The 21038-nt window shown below is 40.0% G+C and overlaps 1 protein-coding gene across 4 annotated transcripts in view; it reads right to left on the bottom strand.

The window, feature by feature from the left end:
- The window catches only part of LOC146361404 (tensin-1-like), a 121638-nt gene that overhangs the window by 87080 nt on the left and 13520 nt on the right, over positions 1-21038 (bottom strand). For all 4 annotated transcript variants that reach the window (XM_084921928.1, XM_084921924.1, XM_084921923.1 and 1 more), the window contains exons 2-3: positions 6022-6136; positions 2816-2853 (exon numbers count right to left, since the gene is read on the bottom strand). In XM_084921928.1, coding sequence (XP_084778054.1) covers positions 2816-2853; positions 6022-6136 — 153 coding nt within the window. The remainder of the gene's footprint in view (positions 1-2815; positions 2854-6021; positions 6137-21038) is intronic.

Raw genomic sequence — 21038 nt, 5'->3', positions numbered from 1 at the left:
GTAAACTTGTAAGTCATTATATAATCAGCACACTTTTGTCCTTCTTGTCCTATGTAGCAGGCACCAAAATAGATTATGCAAATATTATCTCATAGCATATGTTGAAACAATTACCATCATCATGCCCTCATAAAAATCAGTATAGGTGCCATTAAAATACTATAAAAACACAGAAATGCTTCATAAACCCAAATGAAAAACCCTTAAAACATTCAAGCAACTGTCATTCAATGCCCTGGGCAGTGTTTGGCATATAAAGGGGAAGCTGTGGCGAATTAAAATAATAAACACACAAAATGAAATCAGTGCAGCGCTGCAGTTATCTTCATGTCTGGTGAACTGCAAACTGCTGGCAACAAACCTCATTGTGCTTCATGACAAATTTACTGTTCAAGGTCAGCGAAGAGGCGGCCCAAAGCGTTGCCTAAATTCACATTCGTATTTGCACAAATCGTAACCGCACTTTTACAACCTGAAACAACGAGCACGGCACTGGCATATTTGTGTCCTGTTTGTTTTTGTTCAAGGGTCATTTCCCTGGATAAAGCCAACACAAATGTTTGCTCCCAAGTAAATCAATATTGGCATTTGCACATTAACGCAACTCTAATTTTCATCCAGATTTACAATGTCCCTCCATCTACAGTCCTTTCTCTTCTGACACGCAAACCTACTCTCTTCTCAAAACATTTCCTGTCGGCTGTCTGTCACCACCAGAACGAATGACTCATGACGCTATCCTGATTATTCCCCAAATTGCCACCACAAATGACTTTGCCCGGTTTTAGAGGTATTTGGCAGATTTCTCCGTGGATGTTTTGGGAACACATAACTTTTGTTCCTATAGTAATATTTGGGTAGACGAATGGCTTGAGGGGAGGTTTTTTGGGGAGAGGAGTTATGAACTGGAGAGGAAAATAAAGGAGAGGAGAGACATTTCAACATTTCTCCCCACCAGTCACAACTAAAACCACTAAGTATACAGCCTTTTTACACTCTTCCCCTCCACCCTTTCCCTTGCTTCTCATTCACTCATTCCTCCGCTCCTTCCTTTTCATTTGCTCTCCCCTTTTTTCTTTATTTTTTTTGTTACCGCTGATTGGGATCAAATGTGGTGAGTGGAACTGTGATCCCACAGTCAGTCAAGAGGCAGAAATGAAGCCTTACATGGAGTATTTGCCCCCAAGTAGTTCTTCTTTTGTAAAATTCTTTTTTTTTTTTTTTTTTGCACATGTATTTGAAGTCACTGATCCACCACAATATTAAAAACCACTGACAAGTGAAGTGAATAAAATTGATCATCTTGTTATAAGACAATGTTCTGCTGGGAAACCTTGGGTTTTGGCATTCATGTGGATGTCACGATGATATGTACCACCAAGCAAGACAATACGCCTCACGCCACTTCAAAATATACTCAGTGACAGCTCGAGGAACACAACAAATATACCGAAATTATGATCCCAATTCAATAGCACTATCAAAATCCAATCCCAGTAGGGCCCCACTGCTAATCCAAAGGAGCTGAAGACCATGATGCCAAAGTCCTCGTACAGGATACCCCGAGAGGTCCGATCTCCATGCCCCAAATGGTCAAAGTTATTTTGTTAGCAATTCATAGTTATGGCTGATTATGGTACAAGATAAAGCCACTATACTAATAACAATGCTTCATGCATAGCTGGTAAGTATCAGCAGTTTCTGAATTATGAGGTGTAATTGAAGTGAAATTAGGGGTTGATCTGAGTGGGCGATCATTTACAGTGAAAAATAATTGTGGGAAAACGAAACGAAACCACACAAAAAAACAGAGGGCTGCCAAGTACAAATGAGGCAACAATGTTTTCAAAAGATTTTTTTAAGTATATAAAATTGTTTTAAATTATATTTAAACTGATAAAGTTATTTGTGTAAGGACATGTCACATGCTACTCAACAGTAATCAGAATCATGAGTCTTTTTATTCTCTGTGTTGGATCAAACAGCCAAAATCTTAAATACTTAAATAACTGAACCATCAGATGCACCAAAACAATCTAAACAAAAATGTTAGTATTAATTTACAAAATATGGCAAATTGATATTTCTTCTTGTCTTTGTATTTATCTACTCCCTTATTTATTTTTCCTTTTGCGTAATTTTGTATTTCATGGATTCAATTATTAATTTTCAACCTGTGCTGATGGTTTCAGCAGTTTTGGTCCTCCGTAGACGACCGTATAAGCACTATAACCCACACCATTACAAATGGTAAATGGAAAATGGCCTGTATTTGTATAGCGCTTTACTTAGCCCCTAAGGACCCCAAAACGCTTTACACTACATTCAGTCATCCACCCATTCACACACACATTCACACACTGAATGTGTGTGTGAACTACAAAGAAATCTAAGTGGGGATGTGCACTTGCATGAAGTTTATTAGCCAGTGCGCGGCTCTGGATGACGTCACACTGCAGTCTGAGGCAGGCAGGTTAAAGCTTTTTTGCCGGACGGTGCATTTTTCCATGCAGTGCTAAAATTGATTTAAACAGCCTGAAAAAACCCATAAATGGGCTTCGCTTAACATTTGCAATAGTGCTTCAGGAGGGGGAAAAACCGTGTAGAAAAGCAACTTTTAAATTCCTGCTATTCCCGATGCAATGACCACAGTCACAGTTTATCTGCTGTATGTGTGGTGCATTGTATGTGCTTGTACAATAAGTAAAAATATGTGTACTTCTATACAGTAATATGGTGTGACAAAGACTAGAATGCACAATGAAGACATCAGTCTCATCAGTAACAAAAGAAGACGGTGAAGATCGTGTCTTACCTTCACTTCACATTTCTTGTGGCAGGACAACCGGCACGCTGAAATAAAAGAGGCAGCATTAAGTGCAGTTGTTGATTTACACCCACAGGAGCAAAAACCATTAACAACCGTAAAGAGATTAATGGATGTTTCCTTTCACATAGATCGCAAAATGAAGCTGAAAGCAGCAACTGTAGATGTGTGCTCAGTATTGGAAAACAATTAAAGTGCTTAGATGGTGTGGAGAGTTTAGAATTGCAGCGCTGTACTGCTGAATGCACTGAAACTGAAATAAGGTCAGCACCATCCCTGATGCCAACATGCTGTGGTGCTGCCCTCAAGTGGTCACATGAAGCAAACATCCATCCATCAGTTTGCATTTCACTACCTTAATGTTTCAGGCAAAAGGTGAAACATTGATGCAAAAATCAATAGCAAATGCAAGCCAAAGTGATTGAAATGAACACAGAATGTTGATTAAACAGTGATAAATTGGACTTTTAATGTATGTTCTAGACTGTTAATGGGTCACACTTGAATCAAGGTGGTACAAGTCTCCTCAGCACATAATAGTAACAGTCTGTAATCAAATTTTATTCATTTATTAATGCAAATTTGTCTTTTTGCATGTTTGAAGCAAACACTCTTTATGAAAGATGGTCAGAAGTTTCAGGTCAGAAAGGTTAAGCCTTTGCACAGAAACCTTGAAGCTGCATTCTTTTTAACTACCAGGAGGGGGCGAATCCTCTATTTGAAAACAGGTTGTATATAGGTATATGAGGAAATAAACCTTCTTCTTTATGGATTTATGACCTCAGCAAACACTTTGAAGATACGCGTAGGATTCCAATCATTAGTTTGAAGTGTTACTGATTACAACACGATGCTTATTTTACAAAACAAAGTCCTATGTAGGGTAAAATACACAGGATTGCTTGCTTTATGACTTTGCTTAATATGACTTTTCTCCCCCATTTTTAGTCAAAGTCAAAGTCACATTTATTTATATAGCACATTTAAAACAACAAATGTTGACCAAGGTGCTGTACAATTAAGATAACTAAAAGACATTAAAAACATAGGGAGACACGATAAAAGAAAAGAAAAAGAATCATAAAATTAGAAGATTTGAGTAAGATATAACATAGTTAAAAGTAATACAAACTCATTCTGATTTAAAAGCCAGGGAATAAAACTGGGTTTTCAGACGGGTTTCAAAAGTGTCCAATGTTGGGCAGGTCCTGATGTGAAGGCGCAGTTTGTTCCACAGTTTAGGAGAAGTTACAGCAAAGCCCCGATCTCCTCTGTGCTTTAATCTGGACCTCAGGACAGCCAGGAGCAATTGATCCGCAGACCTCAGTGATCTTGCAGGAGTGGTATGAGGGTGCTAACCCATTCAATGCCTTAAAAAAAAAATCTTAAAATTAATTCTAAAACTAACTGGCACCCAGTGTAATGACGCCAGTATGGGAGATATGTGTTCTCGCTTGCGTGTGCCAGTTAGTAACCGTGCTGCAGCATTTTGGACCAGCTGTAGACGTCTAACTGATGACAGACTAACACCAGAGTAAAGATTATTACAGTAGTCGAGGCGAGATGAAATGAAGGCATGAACAGCTCTGTCAAAGTCTCTAAAACAGAGAAATGGCTTCACTTTAGCAAAGATTAATCTTTTTGTATGTCTTTTGTTTATCTCATTCTTTGACATTCAAAGGGCCTCCCTGAGAGTTTTTTTTAGCTGATTTTACAGCAATGTATCTGGACGATTGCACAGCACATAGTCTTATTGTCACATCTAATCCTTTGGCTACAATAACCAGCAATGTGTTGCATAGCAACCCTTCCTGGTAACTGTAAAGGACAACAAGGATTTTTAGATAATTATAATTGTCCAGGTGCTTGTGAACATATAGTACACTATAGCTCTAGTTTAACAGGACAGAAAGTACAATAAATAAAAGTGTATGCCTTCTTTTCTTTTCTGTACCCATATCTATCACCCAGCGTCGTTGCTACCCACATTTCTCACTCTTCACCCTAGCTCTGGCCCCCTCCCCTACCACTCATCCCTTTCCCCCTCTTTCCCCCTCTTATCTAGGCTAATGCAGCAGCAGCAGCAGCCATGCTAATTTTAACACCAAATCCTCAGCCAAAGCCCTATACAAGCCCATTCCCCTACTGCTGGGCTTTTCTCCCCGTTTGTCATCTGGCCTCTGCTAAAGACACTCTGTTTGTACTGTAGTTCAAAAATGGGGAGAGCAAGGGAAAGAGTGCAAAGACAGATAGAGGGAGACCAGAGAAAAAGAAACAGAGGAAATGTGAGGCTGCCTGGGAGTCTTCTAATGTTAATTTCCCTTGGACTTTTCTTGGAGTGACAATAAAACCTTTAGTACTTCTAAAATTAGACTCAAAAACATGTGACTGGATCATTGAGGAAGAGGGGGAGGCAGGGGCTCAAAGGCAAGAGGGAGAGAAAGCAAAGCTAAAACAGTAGACCAATGCATACATAAATAGAGCGTACAGTGTAAACAAAAAGGATGTGTATATTAAAAATAGACTTGGGGAGAAAACACATTCAAATACAAATAAAACTTTGTTTTAAACCTTTCTTTAATGTAAACCTAAATGGCTTAAATTATGCTAGAATCAAGCTTTAGCTGAACTGCACTGAACTGAACTGTGCGGCAGTTCTTAGAGAGAAAATGCTTTCTTGATGCTAGAGGTCTGAGGAAAATGGCTAAAATGCTTCGAGCTGACCGGGAGGCAACAGTAACTCAAATAACACTTACAACCAAGGTATGCAGAAGAGTATCTCTGAATGCACAACACATTGAACTCAGCAGCACAAGACCATGCCCAGGACCTTCTTTTAGTCAGGCGATGGTGCTAACTACTGTAATAAAGATGTCTAGGGGTTTGTTAAACTATCTGCCCACACTTTTTTTCACAGACTGACAATGTTTATAATAATGTTTCTTAAAGTAAAATTGGGTCATAACTCATAACATAACTGATATACATCTATTTACTGCCACTTCCAGGTTGCAGAAGCAGCAAGTCTAAGGAACATAGAGGCAGTTGTTATAAAATGGTCAGTTTTTATATTTATAAATGAATCTCACCCTCAGCCATTCTGGGAATCCGACCCCTGCCTGGTCATAATTTACTCGGTCTACTGTCTTACGTCTGCTCAGATCAACTTTAAAGCCAACATGCTAGACACCCACCTTTGCAGATGAGGCCCTCCTTGGTGATGGCCTGCTTGCATATATCACAACTCTTGGCCTTCTTGAATGGCTTCAGCTTAAAGGTGTGCGTGTGGACGCCCTCCAGCTCGTCGGGCTGCGGGAAGAAGAGGAAACGAGATCAGGAGTGCATCGCTACAAATCAATGGAAGCAGATCCAAAGCCAATCAAAACACATTCGATACATCTGGCTGCACGTGAGAGTTTCACCTCAACTTTTGATGATTTTTGGTTTCAGCTAAGCTGTTTCCTTGTGTCTTTGTTATACTGAATAGGAGGGTTAATGTCCAAAACAGTGATGCAACTCAAACAAGTCATTTTTCTACCTTATAAGGCCCAAAAGACTGTTGCGTGCAAATAAGTGCACTCACACTGACACACACGCGCACACACAGAGACACAGCCCACCCAACAGCATAGGATGTTTTCACTTTGAAGTTCTCTAATTAAATGACTAATTAACGATGGAGTGAAAAAAAGGCCTTACAGCAGCCAGCAACCTAAAAAACTCTAGGAATGATGCTTGCCTCTGTGTGTTCGTGTGTGTGTGTGTGTGTGCAGTATTGTTTGCAAGTGTGTGTCCAGGGCTTCATTTCAGAGCAGCCTGAGGACACAACAGCTCGAGAAACTGTGCAAAGCAGTGAAGAAGAAAAATCAAAAATATTGTTTTACGCATGCTGATGATGATGATGAAGAAGAAGATGGGGTTGCAGCTGCTGCGAGCATGTTGCTCATGACCAGGATAACAACTTGGAGGATCCCAAAAGACCCTTGCAAAATTAATTCCATGACTCGTGTAATTTATTCCTGACATGCAATGACATCTCGAACGCTGTGTTAAAATGTGGGTTTCTCTCCAAACAGCTGCACATTACTCAGAATTGATCTGATTAGTCTGTCCTGCAGCTTGGAAAATGCACTCAACGCACGAGTTTTTCCTTTGAAGGAAACCAGCCGATGAACGCTTCAAAATGTGCTCAGAATAGACGAGTTGGTTTAGGTTTCTGAATGTTTTAGGCCTTTATTTTCTTTCTGACTTGCTTATGTGGTTTGATCTGGTTTTATTTTATCATACAAAGGTCTGTGGGTTGCTTTGATGCAGTTACCCCAGTTCGTAGGGCCAAAAAGACAACAGGCAAATCCCAGATCTCTTCTTTTGTCATTTCATCATGTGACATCATCACTCAGAATTGCACTTAAAGCAAACACCCTGCTAGATCTCCCTCTTTCCCTGTTGTCCAGAGCCCACTTTTCCTAACAGCCTCCTCTGTGAGTCATAATAATGATGCCATTTCCTTTGTGTATTTGTGCAGCTGGCCTGGTTTGGGTTGAGCTCAGCCGGGCTGTAAATCTGAGTTTGCTTTATTGAAAACAGTATTTTATATACACCTCCTTCCAGATATCACCTTGAAAGGATGCATGAATGAGTCAATGAATTAAGACATTCCTCAAACATTCCCACGAATATAAATCAAATTTGGAATATTTATTTCTGGCAAAAGGAGAAATCAATCTTTCTTAAGGTGACCTGGTCTATACCTGCAAACATAGTTTTTTTTTTTTTTTTAACAACAGATTAACAGTTGAACAGTTAACTGATTATCTTATTCAACATAGGCAACATTGCTGCCACATCATGTTGTGCAAGTTGCTCACTGTAAATAAATCACTGATCTCTTCTCCCACAGAGGAGTGATCGGTTTTAAGTTTTTCTGCTTTCTGTGTCTTTCTTTAAGTAGATAAACGCGCTAATTGTTTCTACTTGCACCAGTTTGTGTTGATGTCTAAAGGTAAGTCTGTAATTCTGTAGTAGCACACAGTAATTAATTTAGTTTGCAGAGCACCAACGATGAGGAGCTGTTTGGAGGAGGGGAGGTTCTGGTAGAAAGAGTAGCTCAGAGCAGCTTATTTAAAATGCACAGGAAATGCATGTGCACGTGTCCACAGTGCTCCTGAAATTTACTCATTACCACTCACAGATTGTGGTCCATCTCTAAACCAAAGAACAAGTGACGTCTTACTTAGGACCACTATACAACAGATAGCTCCTACTGCTACCTACAACATAACCTTCTACCACAAGTACTGTTTGAAATGCTGTGCTGTGGAACAGACTAGAGAAAACCTTAATTTTGTAACATTTTGCAAGGAAAATGGGGATCAATTTACGAAAAATGTGCAAATATACAAGAAAATGTCTAATGAGCTTCGAATGAGCTTAAAAGTCAATATTTAAGTAGTCTTCAGGAATAGTTCTCCAGGTTTCCTGAAGGACATTCAAAGCTCTTCTTTGGATGTTTCTGCCTTTTGTTCTGTTCTCTGTCAACATGATCCCACACTGCTTCAATAATGTTGAGGTCCGGGCTCTGGGGAGGCCGATCCATGACTGATAGTGCTCCACTGTGTGTTTTTCTATCCAGGTATGATTTTACATTATCTCTCTTTTCCCCTTCCTTAAGAAGACTTCTTGATGGCCACCTATCAGCTGAGACTATTTCTGATGAGGCTTCAGTGAACAATAGATGGATTACCTGAAGAGCCAGATGAATATCTCAAAATCTGTGTCAAGCCTTTGCTGGATTTAGACCTGCCACTTTTTTTGTCCTCCATTTCCTTAAATTTTTAAGGACACACTCCAGAGAGTGAAGTAGAATAGAATAGAATAGAATAGAATAGCCCTTTATTGTCATTGAACATGTACAATGACATATAAATAGTAAGACAGCAGGATTAAATAGCAAACAGGAGAAATGTATACAATCAAGAGAAATATATACAAAAATAAGAAAAAATAAAATAAGAAAAAGCCACAACCTAGAGAACAAAACAGTCTGAATGTCCCAGGGTAGGAACCTGTTTGTGAGTCTAGAAGTGTCGGACCTGATTGACGTGAGGACTGCAGGTCAAACGGGTGGTGGGCAGGGTGCAAGGGGTCACCTGTGATGGCCCTGGTTTTCCTGAGACGGGGGGATCTGGTGATGGCCTCCAGGGGTGGCAGAGGACAGTCAATGACTTTTTGGGTGGTGTTAATTACCCTCTGCTTAGCCTTGCTGTTCTTAGTAGTGGCCCCTGAGTACCAAACACTCAGGCAGTAGGAGAGCACGGTCTCCACTGAGGTGTGTGAGAAGGCCAGCAGCAGCTTCTTCTCCAGGTTATTCTTCCTCGGGATGTGGAGGAAGTGCAGTCACTGCTGGGCCCTCTTTACCAGGGCGTTGGTGTTGTTGGTCCAGGTGTGATCAGCGGAGACGTGGGTGCCCAGAAACCTGAAGGTGGAGGCAGATTCCACCCGTTATCCTTTTACGATGGCAGGGGAGTGACCTGTCTGTGCCTTCTGAAGTCCATTATGAGCTCTTTTGTTTTAATGAAGTTCAGCTTCATGTTGTTGTCCAAGCACCAGCCTCAATCAGCAAGTCGGACAGATTGAGGCTGGTTAGTGAAGAAATCTTTAATCCAGGAGCAGGTGGCAGGGGGGGATCTGAAGGTGGTCAGTTTGGTAGTACAAAGACTGGACTTAAAATCAGCAAAAGAAAAAAGCCAGTGTTCAAAGAAAGACTTTAAACAAACTTCAGTAAGCCTGAAGAACTATTGATGGAAACTACTTTAAAAAAAAGTAAAAGAAAGTTTGGCTTCCTGGCAGAAAAATATAAAAACAAGTAGTGGCTCAAGACTTTTGCACATTATTATAGCTCACTGCTTTTTCCCATTGCTAATTTTAATCACTTCAACTACAACTAGACCTACTACATCTTCAAAGGACTGTAGGTATGATGAGGCTCACTGATGAAAGCTGCACTAAGTCATGTAATCCTTTGCTTCATCATCTTTGAGCTCATTTTCCTGTTGCTTTCCAAAGCTCCCTGGCCTTTTATCCCCTCCTCCGTGTGCTGCAGTCAATTTGGCTCAAAGCTTTTTTCAAAAGTGTGTTTCTCAGCGTTTTCGCTCCCATATCTCCCTAAATCTTAATGGCTTTTGTCACACTGTGACACTCTCGCTATAAGTTCCAAAGAGGAATCCTGGCTGACCTTGGCTAGCCAGCAGCACACACAGCATATTAGAACAGGTAACTTCAAACAAACAATATGCTACATGCATGGTGATAATTCATGTAAAAAATTAATTATGAACCACTGCAACATCTATCTCTCAAACAACCTTGTTTCTTCCATTTGTTTGTTCTGCTCAACAGCAGCAGCTCAGATTGATACAGAGGCAGACTAAACATTTTATCCATATATACTGATTAATGGAGAATTGGTTGAACGGACAGATTCAAAAGTACTGTGCCAGGTGGAAACATGATATAGGAAAAAAAAATTAAAGTATTGCTTGATAGTGGTATAACGAGTATCTCCTCAACACTATTTGCACTGACTTTAAGTGTAATATGAAATGTTACTGTAAAACTGTTAACTAGCTAATGTTACTACAATTGCTAGCCACTGTAAAAAATTGTGTTGATTTACAGAAGCACTAAAAGGTTTCTTGAATTGCCACCAAAAAGGCTTCAAAAGCAAGTCACTCGCCATAGACTGCTGTGTTAACATGTCTAGCTCTACAGCAGAAATAAATGTTTATGCTACAGCATGCTACAAAACCAGTTTCTGTCTCTATAACTTAAAGGCTATTTTATTAAAACTGTAATGTAATTTTTAATATAAAAACCTACTCATTTTAACTTTATTAAGACTGAACTTACACTATACAACATAAGGGGTGAAGCTTTGAGAGATGAGTAGGTATAGCCACTCTCTGTTAGATAGCACCTTAGCTAATTTGTTTCAGTGGGCTGTGATTGTGGTGTTGGTGCTTTTTGGAACATTTTCAATGCAAAATATGTGGCTCGCTGTACGGTTAGCAGTAAGAAGACCACAGAAAAAGGGTGAGCTTTGAGTTTTGGTGAGTGACATTCAATCATTTAGGTTTTTTTTGTATGTTACTTAGCAACAACCCATTGACTATGTTATGTCCAACTATGGGCTATGCATGTTGAAAACGAAAACCAGAAAGTTTCTAGGACCAAATATTACATCCACTACCTATAGATAATACCAATTCATATGACAAAATCTGTTTATAGCAGGTTTAGCAGATTTCAGTGTGTATGAAATTCACCCCTAGGGTTACTATATATTCTTAATTTTATCATCTTCAAAACAAAAACATCACAGTGGGCCAGATGCTAACAGTGCTAGCTGTGTGGAGTTTACATGTTCTCCCCGTGTCTGCGGGGGTTCTCCCTGGGTACTCCGGCTTCCTCCCGCAGTCCAAACACATGCAGTTAGTGGGGATAGGTTAACTGGTCAATCTAAGGCTACGTCCACACTAATCGTTTTCCCTCCGTTTTGGCCTCCCGTCCACACTGAGACGGCGTTTTCCTCAAGGAAAAATGCAGTGTTTTAAAAACGCTCTTGAAAACGCATACATTTCAAAACGGAGCTGCCCCGTCGCACTGTGGACACTCGAAAATCAGACTTTCTAAAACGATGACGCATTTTAGTCATGTGATGCAGTCATGTGACCAATTAAACAAAGATAGCGGAGGGCATTATACAGCAGTTGTTTTGATTGCTCTCAATTTTAACAGCCCTAAAAAAAGATTAATATCAGTTTGTACATGCTCCAGATAGCTTTTCTTCAAATTATTTAATCCTCATTCGCTTTTGCGCATGCGCAGGACTGGAACGTAAGCGTTTTCGGCCGTTTCAATGTGGACGCGCAACTCTGTGAAAACGACTGAAAACACTAGTGTGGACGCGGAGCGTTTTCAGACGAAAACGCCGTTTTCAAATCTATCCGGGCTAGTGTGGACGTAGCCTAAATTGCCCATGGTGTGAATGTGAGTGTGAATGGTTGTCTGTCTCTATGTGTTAGCCCTGAGACAGACTGGTGACCTGTCCAGGGTGCACCCCGCCTCTCGCCCTATGACAGCTGGGCTCCAGCACCCCCCGCGACCCTGAAGAGGATAAGCGGAAGCGACTGGATGGATGGATGGATGGATCTGAAAGACATTCAGATTAAACATGAGAGCAAACACCTGCTTAAGACTGGCATTTTTTGCAGCGTGGGCCTCGCTGAGTTTATAAATAGCCTTTAAAGCTCCACAGTCTCGATGTTAAAGATGACCTGGCAGAAAGCCGGCGGCTAAACCAATCAGACGCAACCAGCTGTGTCACAGTCAGGTGCCATGGTTACCTGGCTGCCACAGCAACTGGGGTCAACATGTCCTGTCAAACAATGATAGATGGGCTGGGGGAGAAAAAACATACAACCACAAGTTTACACACACACACACACACACGTATAAACATGAATGCACAGCCTGGCGCACGGGCCCACTGTGAATATCGAGACAACAGAAGTGCAAATGTCACTTGGATTTCTGCCAGGTAGCATCTGGGATTCAACTTTTTTTTTAAAAAAAAAAAAAAAAGAAGAAGAAAGAGGGGAAGGGCCTCAGCACCTGAAATGGCTAGTAATGAGCAAAGAGATCATGCGTTTACAAATGAAACGACTCTCTGAGTTTCTTTTTTTTTCTTTTTTTCTTTTCTAGGAATGAAAAATATATCTCAAGCTCACACTTAGGCATGTAATCAAAAAGCTGCTTCAGTAATGAATGCCATCAGTTTCTTAATCTTCCATGACAGACTGTATCATATGGTATGAAACAACTTGCTTCCTGTGAAGCTAAAGTTTTGCCAAGAAATTAACGTTCAGGATGTTGGTAATCTCTGCTGAAACCTGACAGCACCAGCATATAAAAATATTAAGGTTTACCAGAGCATTTACATTGTCTACATCCTTTTACAAACCACGAGGTGATCTGACCTCAAGTTGATTCAAGTTGAAAAAAAAATCCAACTTGAATCATGCTTTTTCATGAATACAACAGTAAACCCAAGCAAAACGCCTTCTTTTCAGCATTATGGAAAGCTGATGTTACTTTCAGTGGTATTGTGATGACCCTAAAAAAATGCATTTTGACATTTTTAGCACACAGCTGAGGACAGCAATGTAAAAGAGAAAGAAAGCTGTCCTCTGTGTCGTGCTAGAAGGAGACTCCCACGACAGGCTTGAGAGAGAAAATGGAAAAGGAAGTTATGTGGAGAGACAGAGAAACCGAGACAGAAAAAGAGAGGCTCAAGGTAAGGGAAATGGATGGATCTGGAGGAAAAAATAGAGGGAATAATGGTTCAAAGTGGACAGGCTGAAAGAGGAGAGGAGGCGTTTCTCTGAGTATGTGTGTCCTGGCATATAGACAGGAGGCCCAGTAAATCAAGGCTGTGTGCTCTTCTCCCCCAGTTGCACTTAGCTAATGAAAAGCATCACTACGCTACCTCGACCGCGACCCCACTTAGAGCAAAGATGTGGGAGGAGGAGAGGGGGGACGACTTTCTCAAAGGCATCGTTCTGTCCTTCTGATCAGAAATTATACATGAACACGAACTAGTCCTGGAAAACACGCATAAAAGTCATTTATATCAATCCACATATATGCACATGCTGGACTGTTGGTGACAGACAAATTTGTATCGTTTGTATCTTGGATGACTGCTTCGTGTATTTCGAGAAAGCATCTTGCTTTTATATTCACAGTGATTCACATGGATACCCACACGTGGCAGGACTTGAAGAGTATATTAAAGTATTGTGAGGAACCACCTTTAGCAGCAATAACCTGAAGTTATTGTTTTCTGTATGACATTATCAGTCTCTCAGATCATTGTGGAGGAAATTTAGCCCACTCTTCTATGCACCGTTACTTCAGTTTATTGAGGTTTGAATTCATTTATGCAGAGCTCACTTAATGTCCAGCATTTCAGTTAGGTTGAGTTCTGGACTTTGACTAGAACATTGCAGCACCTTGACTGTTTTCATTTTCAGCCATTCTGTGACAGATTTGCTGAAGTGATCATCTTGTCGCATGAACCAGTGTGCCCAGGCTTAAGTTGGTATATAAAGGAGGTCATAGTTGACGCAGTGACTGTGGACCAAATCATCACCCCTCCACCACCGTGCTGATGGTCGGTATGCGGTGTTTGTGTTCATATGCTTTGTTTGGTCTCGTCTGTCCAAAGGACATTGTTCTAGAGGTTTTGTGGTTTGTTTAGATGCAGCTTTGCAAACCTAAGTCATTCTAAAAAAATACCTTTTAGAGAGAAATAGAGGAAATCCTTCCAAATAAGCCATATTTTTTTGTTGTTTTTCTAATTTTGAGAATTTGAGATATAACATGTTGATTGCACCTTGAATTTGTTCTGGGAAGATGTGCAGATTAGAAGATTTACTGAATGTTTTCCACTTTCTCATTGCAGAATGGTGGACCGCAGATTATTTGAAAATAGTCTTATGACTCTCTATAATAAGATAATTGCTGATGTCTTGCCTTTGCGTTGTGTCATTGCCCCAGACCTGCGAGCTGCAAGAAATTCTGATTTTATCAGGATATTTATCTCACTTGCTGATGATCAGGAAACAAGCACATTTGATTAGCAGCAGATGACTACTACTGATTCTCTTAATTCCTATGGAGGCAGTATAGGTGTACATAGTTTTTTACAGCACTGTTTTGAGTTATGTGAAAACTTTTTTTTTTTTTGCTTGACTGCATCTGCCCAGGAAAAAAAAAAATAGAAAAACTTCTATGAACTAAGCCAAATACAAAGCTAAAAGAAAGTAATTGGCAGAAAGACAAACCAGCTGACTGCTAATATTGCTTTGCATCGTTTGCAAAAAATATAAATCATTTGCTAACAAGTTAACAGCCATTAGCTACATAAATCTGTGGCTGCTTAGCAATTTGAGGTGTTGGCACCATTTAGAGCCTTCTGAATAGTTTGGATCCCTGGATCAACAGGCTACTTTAGCATTAGCTCATGACTTAACATTCCAGCCTTTTCTCACTTCTTGCTACTAAAAATGAAGTTTGGCCAAAATGCCAAACTCAAAGCTTCAAAAAGGTAGACCATGCATCAAATTGCTAATGTCACAGTGGCTTTGTCCATATTTTGTATATAGGTCATACTGACACTACAGTTTTTTAAATAACCAAAACGTAATTAAAGGTTAGTTAATTTGAATACTATATTAAGTTAAAATGTTAAGGCTGTTTATGTTAAAAACTATATTTTAGCCTTGATACATTTAGCTAGCTTGTAGCTACAAAATCCGTTAAGAAGCACAGAAATAATTTTCCTTCGTTATATAATATTAATGTAAAAGTGTAAGAAAAACAATGCTGTGAATATGCTACATTTACATTATCAAGAGGCTACATTTTAAAACCTAATAAAATGGAAGCTCTCATATTACATTTACTAAAAAATTACTACCGTGTGCTGAAACACAACTGGGGCATAGGTAATATTTTTGTAGGGTACGTAGCTTAAATCTTACTATATCTTTCTTACATCAAGATATATTGAACCTGTTTTTCTGGCTATTTTTTTATTATTATTTATTATGATATAAGAAAATGAAACATATAGCCATCTATAGCCCATCTATGGTCACCAGTTCTGTCTGAATAAAGTATGGCACCAAACTCAAGAAGCCCTTTACAGAGAGCCTACACATATTTATACCAATATTTGTCAAGAGAAGAAAGCCTCAGTGTAAGGGTACGTGTTTGTAGTCGACACATCCTGTTTATGCAAGGTGCCTTTTGAGCTGCTACATCTGGCAGCTCAGAAGGCACCCTTTTCCCATAAATCCCAGATGTTCAAATCTGGAATCTCTCTCTCACACACACACATATATAGGAACATAAATGTCCCCACATCCAGCTTCATTCCCATATTCATGCAGACCTCCACATATGGTTCCACTTATAGCACAGTCAGAGGAAAGTCTTTCTGCGTGAATTGAAAGAATGGTTGGAGGAAGGAACAAAGATGTGCAGTATTATCCTGGATAATGATGTAATTTGACACAAATCCTGGAGCTAATTAATTTTTCAGCAAGTGTCCCCCTATGTGCAATAAACATCTCCAAGAGACAATAGTGAAGTAAACACAATCATTTAGAAATTAAAGTTAGTAGCTGGAGACATTTTTACCCGAAGGTTAGGGGTTTTCTGCATCATATTTAACAAAATGTGCAGAATGCTTATCAGCAATGCCATGTGAGACAGAAATGAGACATGATTTTCCAAATGAGTGACTACCTGGCTGATAGATGAGTCGGACAGATGGAGCAAATGACTCATTATGTAAAAAAAAAAAAAAAAAACCAACTGTGGGGGGGGGGGTTACCAACCAGTCAATGATTCAATGAAACGAGCATGAGGAACAGGCCCACAGAAATAGAAAAGCCCAGCACCCCCCACAAGATGAAAAAGCAGAGCCACACCTGCTTTCAATTTCAACCAAATTGAAATTCGGTCAGGAACAATGGGCGCCTTTGTGAGACATAGAGCGGGAGCAAACAAGAGGGAGAAACATAAAAAGAAACTACAGGACCAGGATGACATTTGTAATGTGTGTATATAAGAGTCTGTGACAGCATTTACATGCTTTGAGCAATTACTTATTGTAGAAAAAAAGTTTTCCTAAACACATGAAAGCTATGGCGGTGCAATGGATTGTTCAATAACTCTTTACTGAAGCTGATGTCTTTACCAGAATCTGAGTGAAGAGCAGGAAACACTTCTATACGCTATTTGTGATCATTTTCACGGAATTCAGTCTTACGTTTGTTTATCTGATGCTTTCATACTTTAAATATACTTGTACTCTGCTGCATGTAACATGTGACTTAAGTACTTAAGTACACTACGCAAGTCAAATACTAAAGTATTACTTGAGTTTTTGCATGTAAAATACAGTCAGGTGTTGTTGTGTGTAGAACAGGTAGTACTTGCGGCTTTCTAACATAAAATTGTGTATTTTAACCCAACCTAAGATCTTTATGTAATGTTAACTAATCAGTTTTTTCCAATCATACAGACGCAAACCACTTGCACTTTTGCGGTCTTCATTTCAGACATTTTTCTACATTGCTGTTTTTGAGACTGTGTGAACAAACCGCTGACTCTACATTTTATCTCAAAGACTAGTTGTTCACTGTTTTTTGTTTAAAGAGCCCTGCAGCAATTTATCATAGCAGTTTCATAAAAGTGACACTCTCCCAAGAGGTAGAAGAAACAGTTGTCACCATCATCAGAGTACCAGGTGAGATATTGTGAGTTTTAGGCCATAGTATGAGTCAAATTCCCATTTCCTAAGACTCAGCTAAACAGCACCTTTTGTGTAATTATTAGTGTAATTCTTCATAGCTTAGATTTGACAAGGGGATGGAAACACTCCTTAGAGATTTTGCTCCATATTCACATGACAGCATCATGCAGTTGCTGTAGATTTCGCAGTTGTACATCCATGATGTGAATCTCCTGTTCCTCCACATCCCAAAGGTGTTCTGTTGGACTGAGATCTGGTGATTGTGGAGGGCATTTGAGAACAGTGAACACATCTTCAAGTTCAAATAACCAGTTTGAGATGATTTGAGTTTTGAGACATGGTGTGTTATTCTGTGGGGAAGCACCCATCAGAAGATGGTACACTGTATTATCCTGGCCATAAAGGTCATAAACAATGCTCAGTTGGAACTAAGGAGCCCAAAATGTGCCAAGGAAATATCTCTCACACCATTACACCACCAGGCTGAGCCGCTGACACAAGCCAGGATGGAAACATGATTTCATGTTATTTGTTCCGAATTCAGACCCTACTATCTGATGTCTGATATCAATCAGAAATCGAACCTCCTCAAACCAGGCAAGATTTTTCCAATTTCCTATTGTCCAACTTTGGTGAGCCATGAATCCTTTTGAATATTTCTGTCAGCGTCAGACTTTGTTCACATTTAAACTCTGCATCACCTCACTGTAAACTCTGCTCCTGCTGCCAGCCTCCACTCTCGAACTCTCTCTGAAACTGCGATCTCAGACACACAGATGGCATATCAAACAGCTGAAATTAGCACTTTGGCTATCATCAGTCCTCAAGAAGCTTTGCTCTGCTTCTTTCACCAGCTTTAGGCAGCACAAAACTAAGGTTTCCCAAAATGATCCTTGTCAGTTTGATGCGATGTTGTGCCGTGCCCCAACATTTATGAACATTTCCTTTTATAGTAAATAACAGAAGGGAGCGTGAAATGCCTTATCAGGATAGTCATTATTCTGGTTATAACCCCCAAGGGGCCTTCTTCACTGTGATTATGGCTACATTAGTGATTGCCAGGACAGAAGTGCCCATAATCAGAGACTGTTACAATCTACAGACATAGTTTACTCAAACAACACTTTAAGAACAAAACCAGACCAAATATATCCTTTCCTGTCTACCTCTATACACTGTGGGCATATGAATCAATGTAAAAGAACACACAAAAGACAGGAGTTCAAGATATTTTATTTATACTGCTGAAGCCGACAACCCCAGCGGACTCACTGACACTGTGGGCCAGTTGCCAGATTGTAGTAGATCCCAACATCAAGCATCAGCAAGTTGAGGAACACTTGTGTGTGTGTGGGTATGTGTCTCCGTTCTCCTCACTGCTTATGTGTGTGCAGCCTAGAAACATGTATATCTGTGCGTGAACCTGTGGGCGAATACTGTTTCCACGAGCTCGCAATACAATCAATACAAGGTGCAGACTGAGAGACACAAAGATCATTGGGCTGCGATCATGAAGTCTCAGCTGCTTATAATCATTAGTCAGCTGCTAATGAACTTAGAATCCATGTTTGCTAATGAGCTCTCCTCTCTTTGAGTCCATCTCTGGGGATTAAAAAGCAAACAAACACGTAATCACAGCGAGTACAGGACAAGAACACAACAAGGATGCAGCTTTGAAATGTAAATGTGGAAATGCGCATTACAACTTTGTGCATGTTGTTGAAGATGCTCTCTTTCATATACCTTCAATTTGCAGCTTTCTGCTACTTCTACTACTTATAGATGCTATTAATGTCTGATTAATTCATTAGTCAACTAGCAGTAGCTTTAGCAGTTTAAGCTATTGACTGTTGCAGTTATATAAAAAAAATACATATATTATTTTCATCTCAGCAAATGTGAGTGTTTGCTGATTTTGTTTGTCGTGTATACCCATCAGCAACTTCATCAGGTATACCTGTTCAACTGCCCGTAAACACCAATGTCTACAGTAGCAACTCAAAAAAGAGAGAATGCAAAGACTGCTTCGAGCTGATAGGAAGGTAACAGTTATCCAAACATCCACTCATATAGGTATGCAGAAGAGCATCTCTGAATGCACAACACAATAGTCCTTGAAGCAGATAGGCAGCAGAAGACCACACTGGGTGCCACTCCTGTCAGCCAAGAACAGGAATCTGAGTTATTGGCTTACCAAAATTGGACAACAGAACATTGAGAAATCATCGCCTGGTCTAATTAATCTCAATTATTTCTGCAACCGTCAGCTGGTAGTGTCAGAATTTGGTGTTAGCAGCATGAAAGCATGGATAAATCCCTTGGATCAGCAGTTCAGATTGTTGTTGGTGGTGTAATGGTGTTGGGGATATTACTTGATACACTTAGAGAATGTTGGAATGTGGGGTGATGGGGAATTTGCATCTTTATTATTACTTTTTATTGATTTTTTTTAACATCTACAGAATCAATATATGTTAATCACATATTGCTTTTGGATGTTGAATATTAGCAAGTGAATTGGAAATAAAGTACCTGAATTTCAGAAGCAGGACCACGCCTCCAAACACACTCCTTCCGGTTCTCATCTATATATTATCCCCCAGTTCTACAAGCTGTTTGTTCTCGTTTACGTGGCCCACCCTCCCTTCCCTTTTCAATTCTTTAACTTCTTCACTTCTATTTAGTACATGGGGATCTGCTAGGCTTGGGAGCCACCGCCAAACCCCTTCGAGGCCTTCTCCAAACTGCAGCTCATTTCATCTCCAAGCCATTCACCTTTATCTACTAAAACACTGTCAAACCTCAAATGAGGACGTGGGCCCAGCGAGTGAAACAGCATTTAACCATGTGGATATGGTAGCTGTGTTACATCAGTTCTGCACAGCTTGCTGTCCTTAGTAAACGTGATGAAACCACTCAGGAAAAAACACGCATATATATTGTTTATCATGACTCTGGTTTAAGGTGGGTCACTTATTTTTTAGATTAGATTTAGATTAAAGATTTCTTTGTTTCCCTCACAAGGGAAGAAAGTTTTAGTATAGTTTTGTAGGAAAACACTGGTATCCATCCAGATGTTCACAATCGATGCAGCAATGATTAGCTAATGTTATATAGACCACTTTAACCAATTATTTAAAAAAATATAATTAGGATATTCTTTTTATTTAATTATGAAATATTAAATTCATTGGATTTGCTGGTTTTCACTACTGACTCATCATGAAAATGCTAAATGGAAGACACGCTTGATTTGCTGTCTTTTTTGTCATACAGTATTTTTATTAATTCATCTATTTCTACATCTTTATTCCCAAATGGCCACCTATAACCTTAAACACTTTTTGATGTTTGAATGATCCACATACTGATGTGCAACATCCCAGCCAGAATCCATTAAACTTTACAGGCAGACATTCAGACTCAGGGATGAGAAGCGGGGGCAGAGTAGTGCACAGTACCCAGGGGAAGTGTGCTGAAGCTGGGTCAAGGGCTAGCTGGTGATAGCCCAAGGGCCTGGAGGAAGGCAACCAGTCACATTGGATATAAATCACCTGGTCACAGATACACAGAGAATTGTTTAGCCAGAGTGACAGCTACACTCTCTGAGGACAGTCTGAGTCTTGAAGATACAGTATCGCACGCCTCGATGCATATATACATACACAGACGCACACAAGTGCAAATGCACTGGTTCGAAAACGAGAGCATGGAGAAAACTCCGATGAGAGTTGGTTGGAGGGATTTCTGGCTGAGGACAGTCAGTCCGTGTGGCAGCTGAACAGGACATGGGGTCCCTTTGGAGACTGTTAAACCAAAACTAGG

The sequence above is a fragment of the Perissodus microlepis genome, chromosome 23 (genome assembly GCF_051167445.1).
Source record: "Perissodus microlepis isolate ML-2025 ecotype Zambia chromosome 23, ASM5116744v1, whole genome shotgun sequence".
In the NCBI taxonomy this organism is placed as follows: Eukaryota; Metazoa; Chordata; class Actinopteri; order Cichliformes; family Cichlidae; genus Perissodus; species Perissodus microlepis.
The sequence above is the reverse complement of the archived record's forward strand: the minus strand, read 5'-3'. Positions and strand labels throughout refer to the sequence as shown.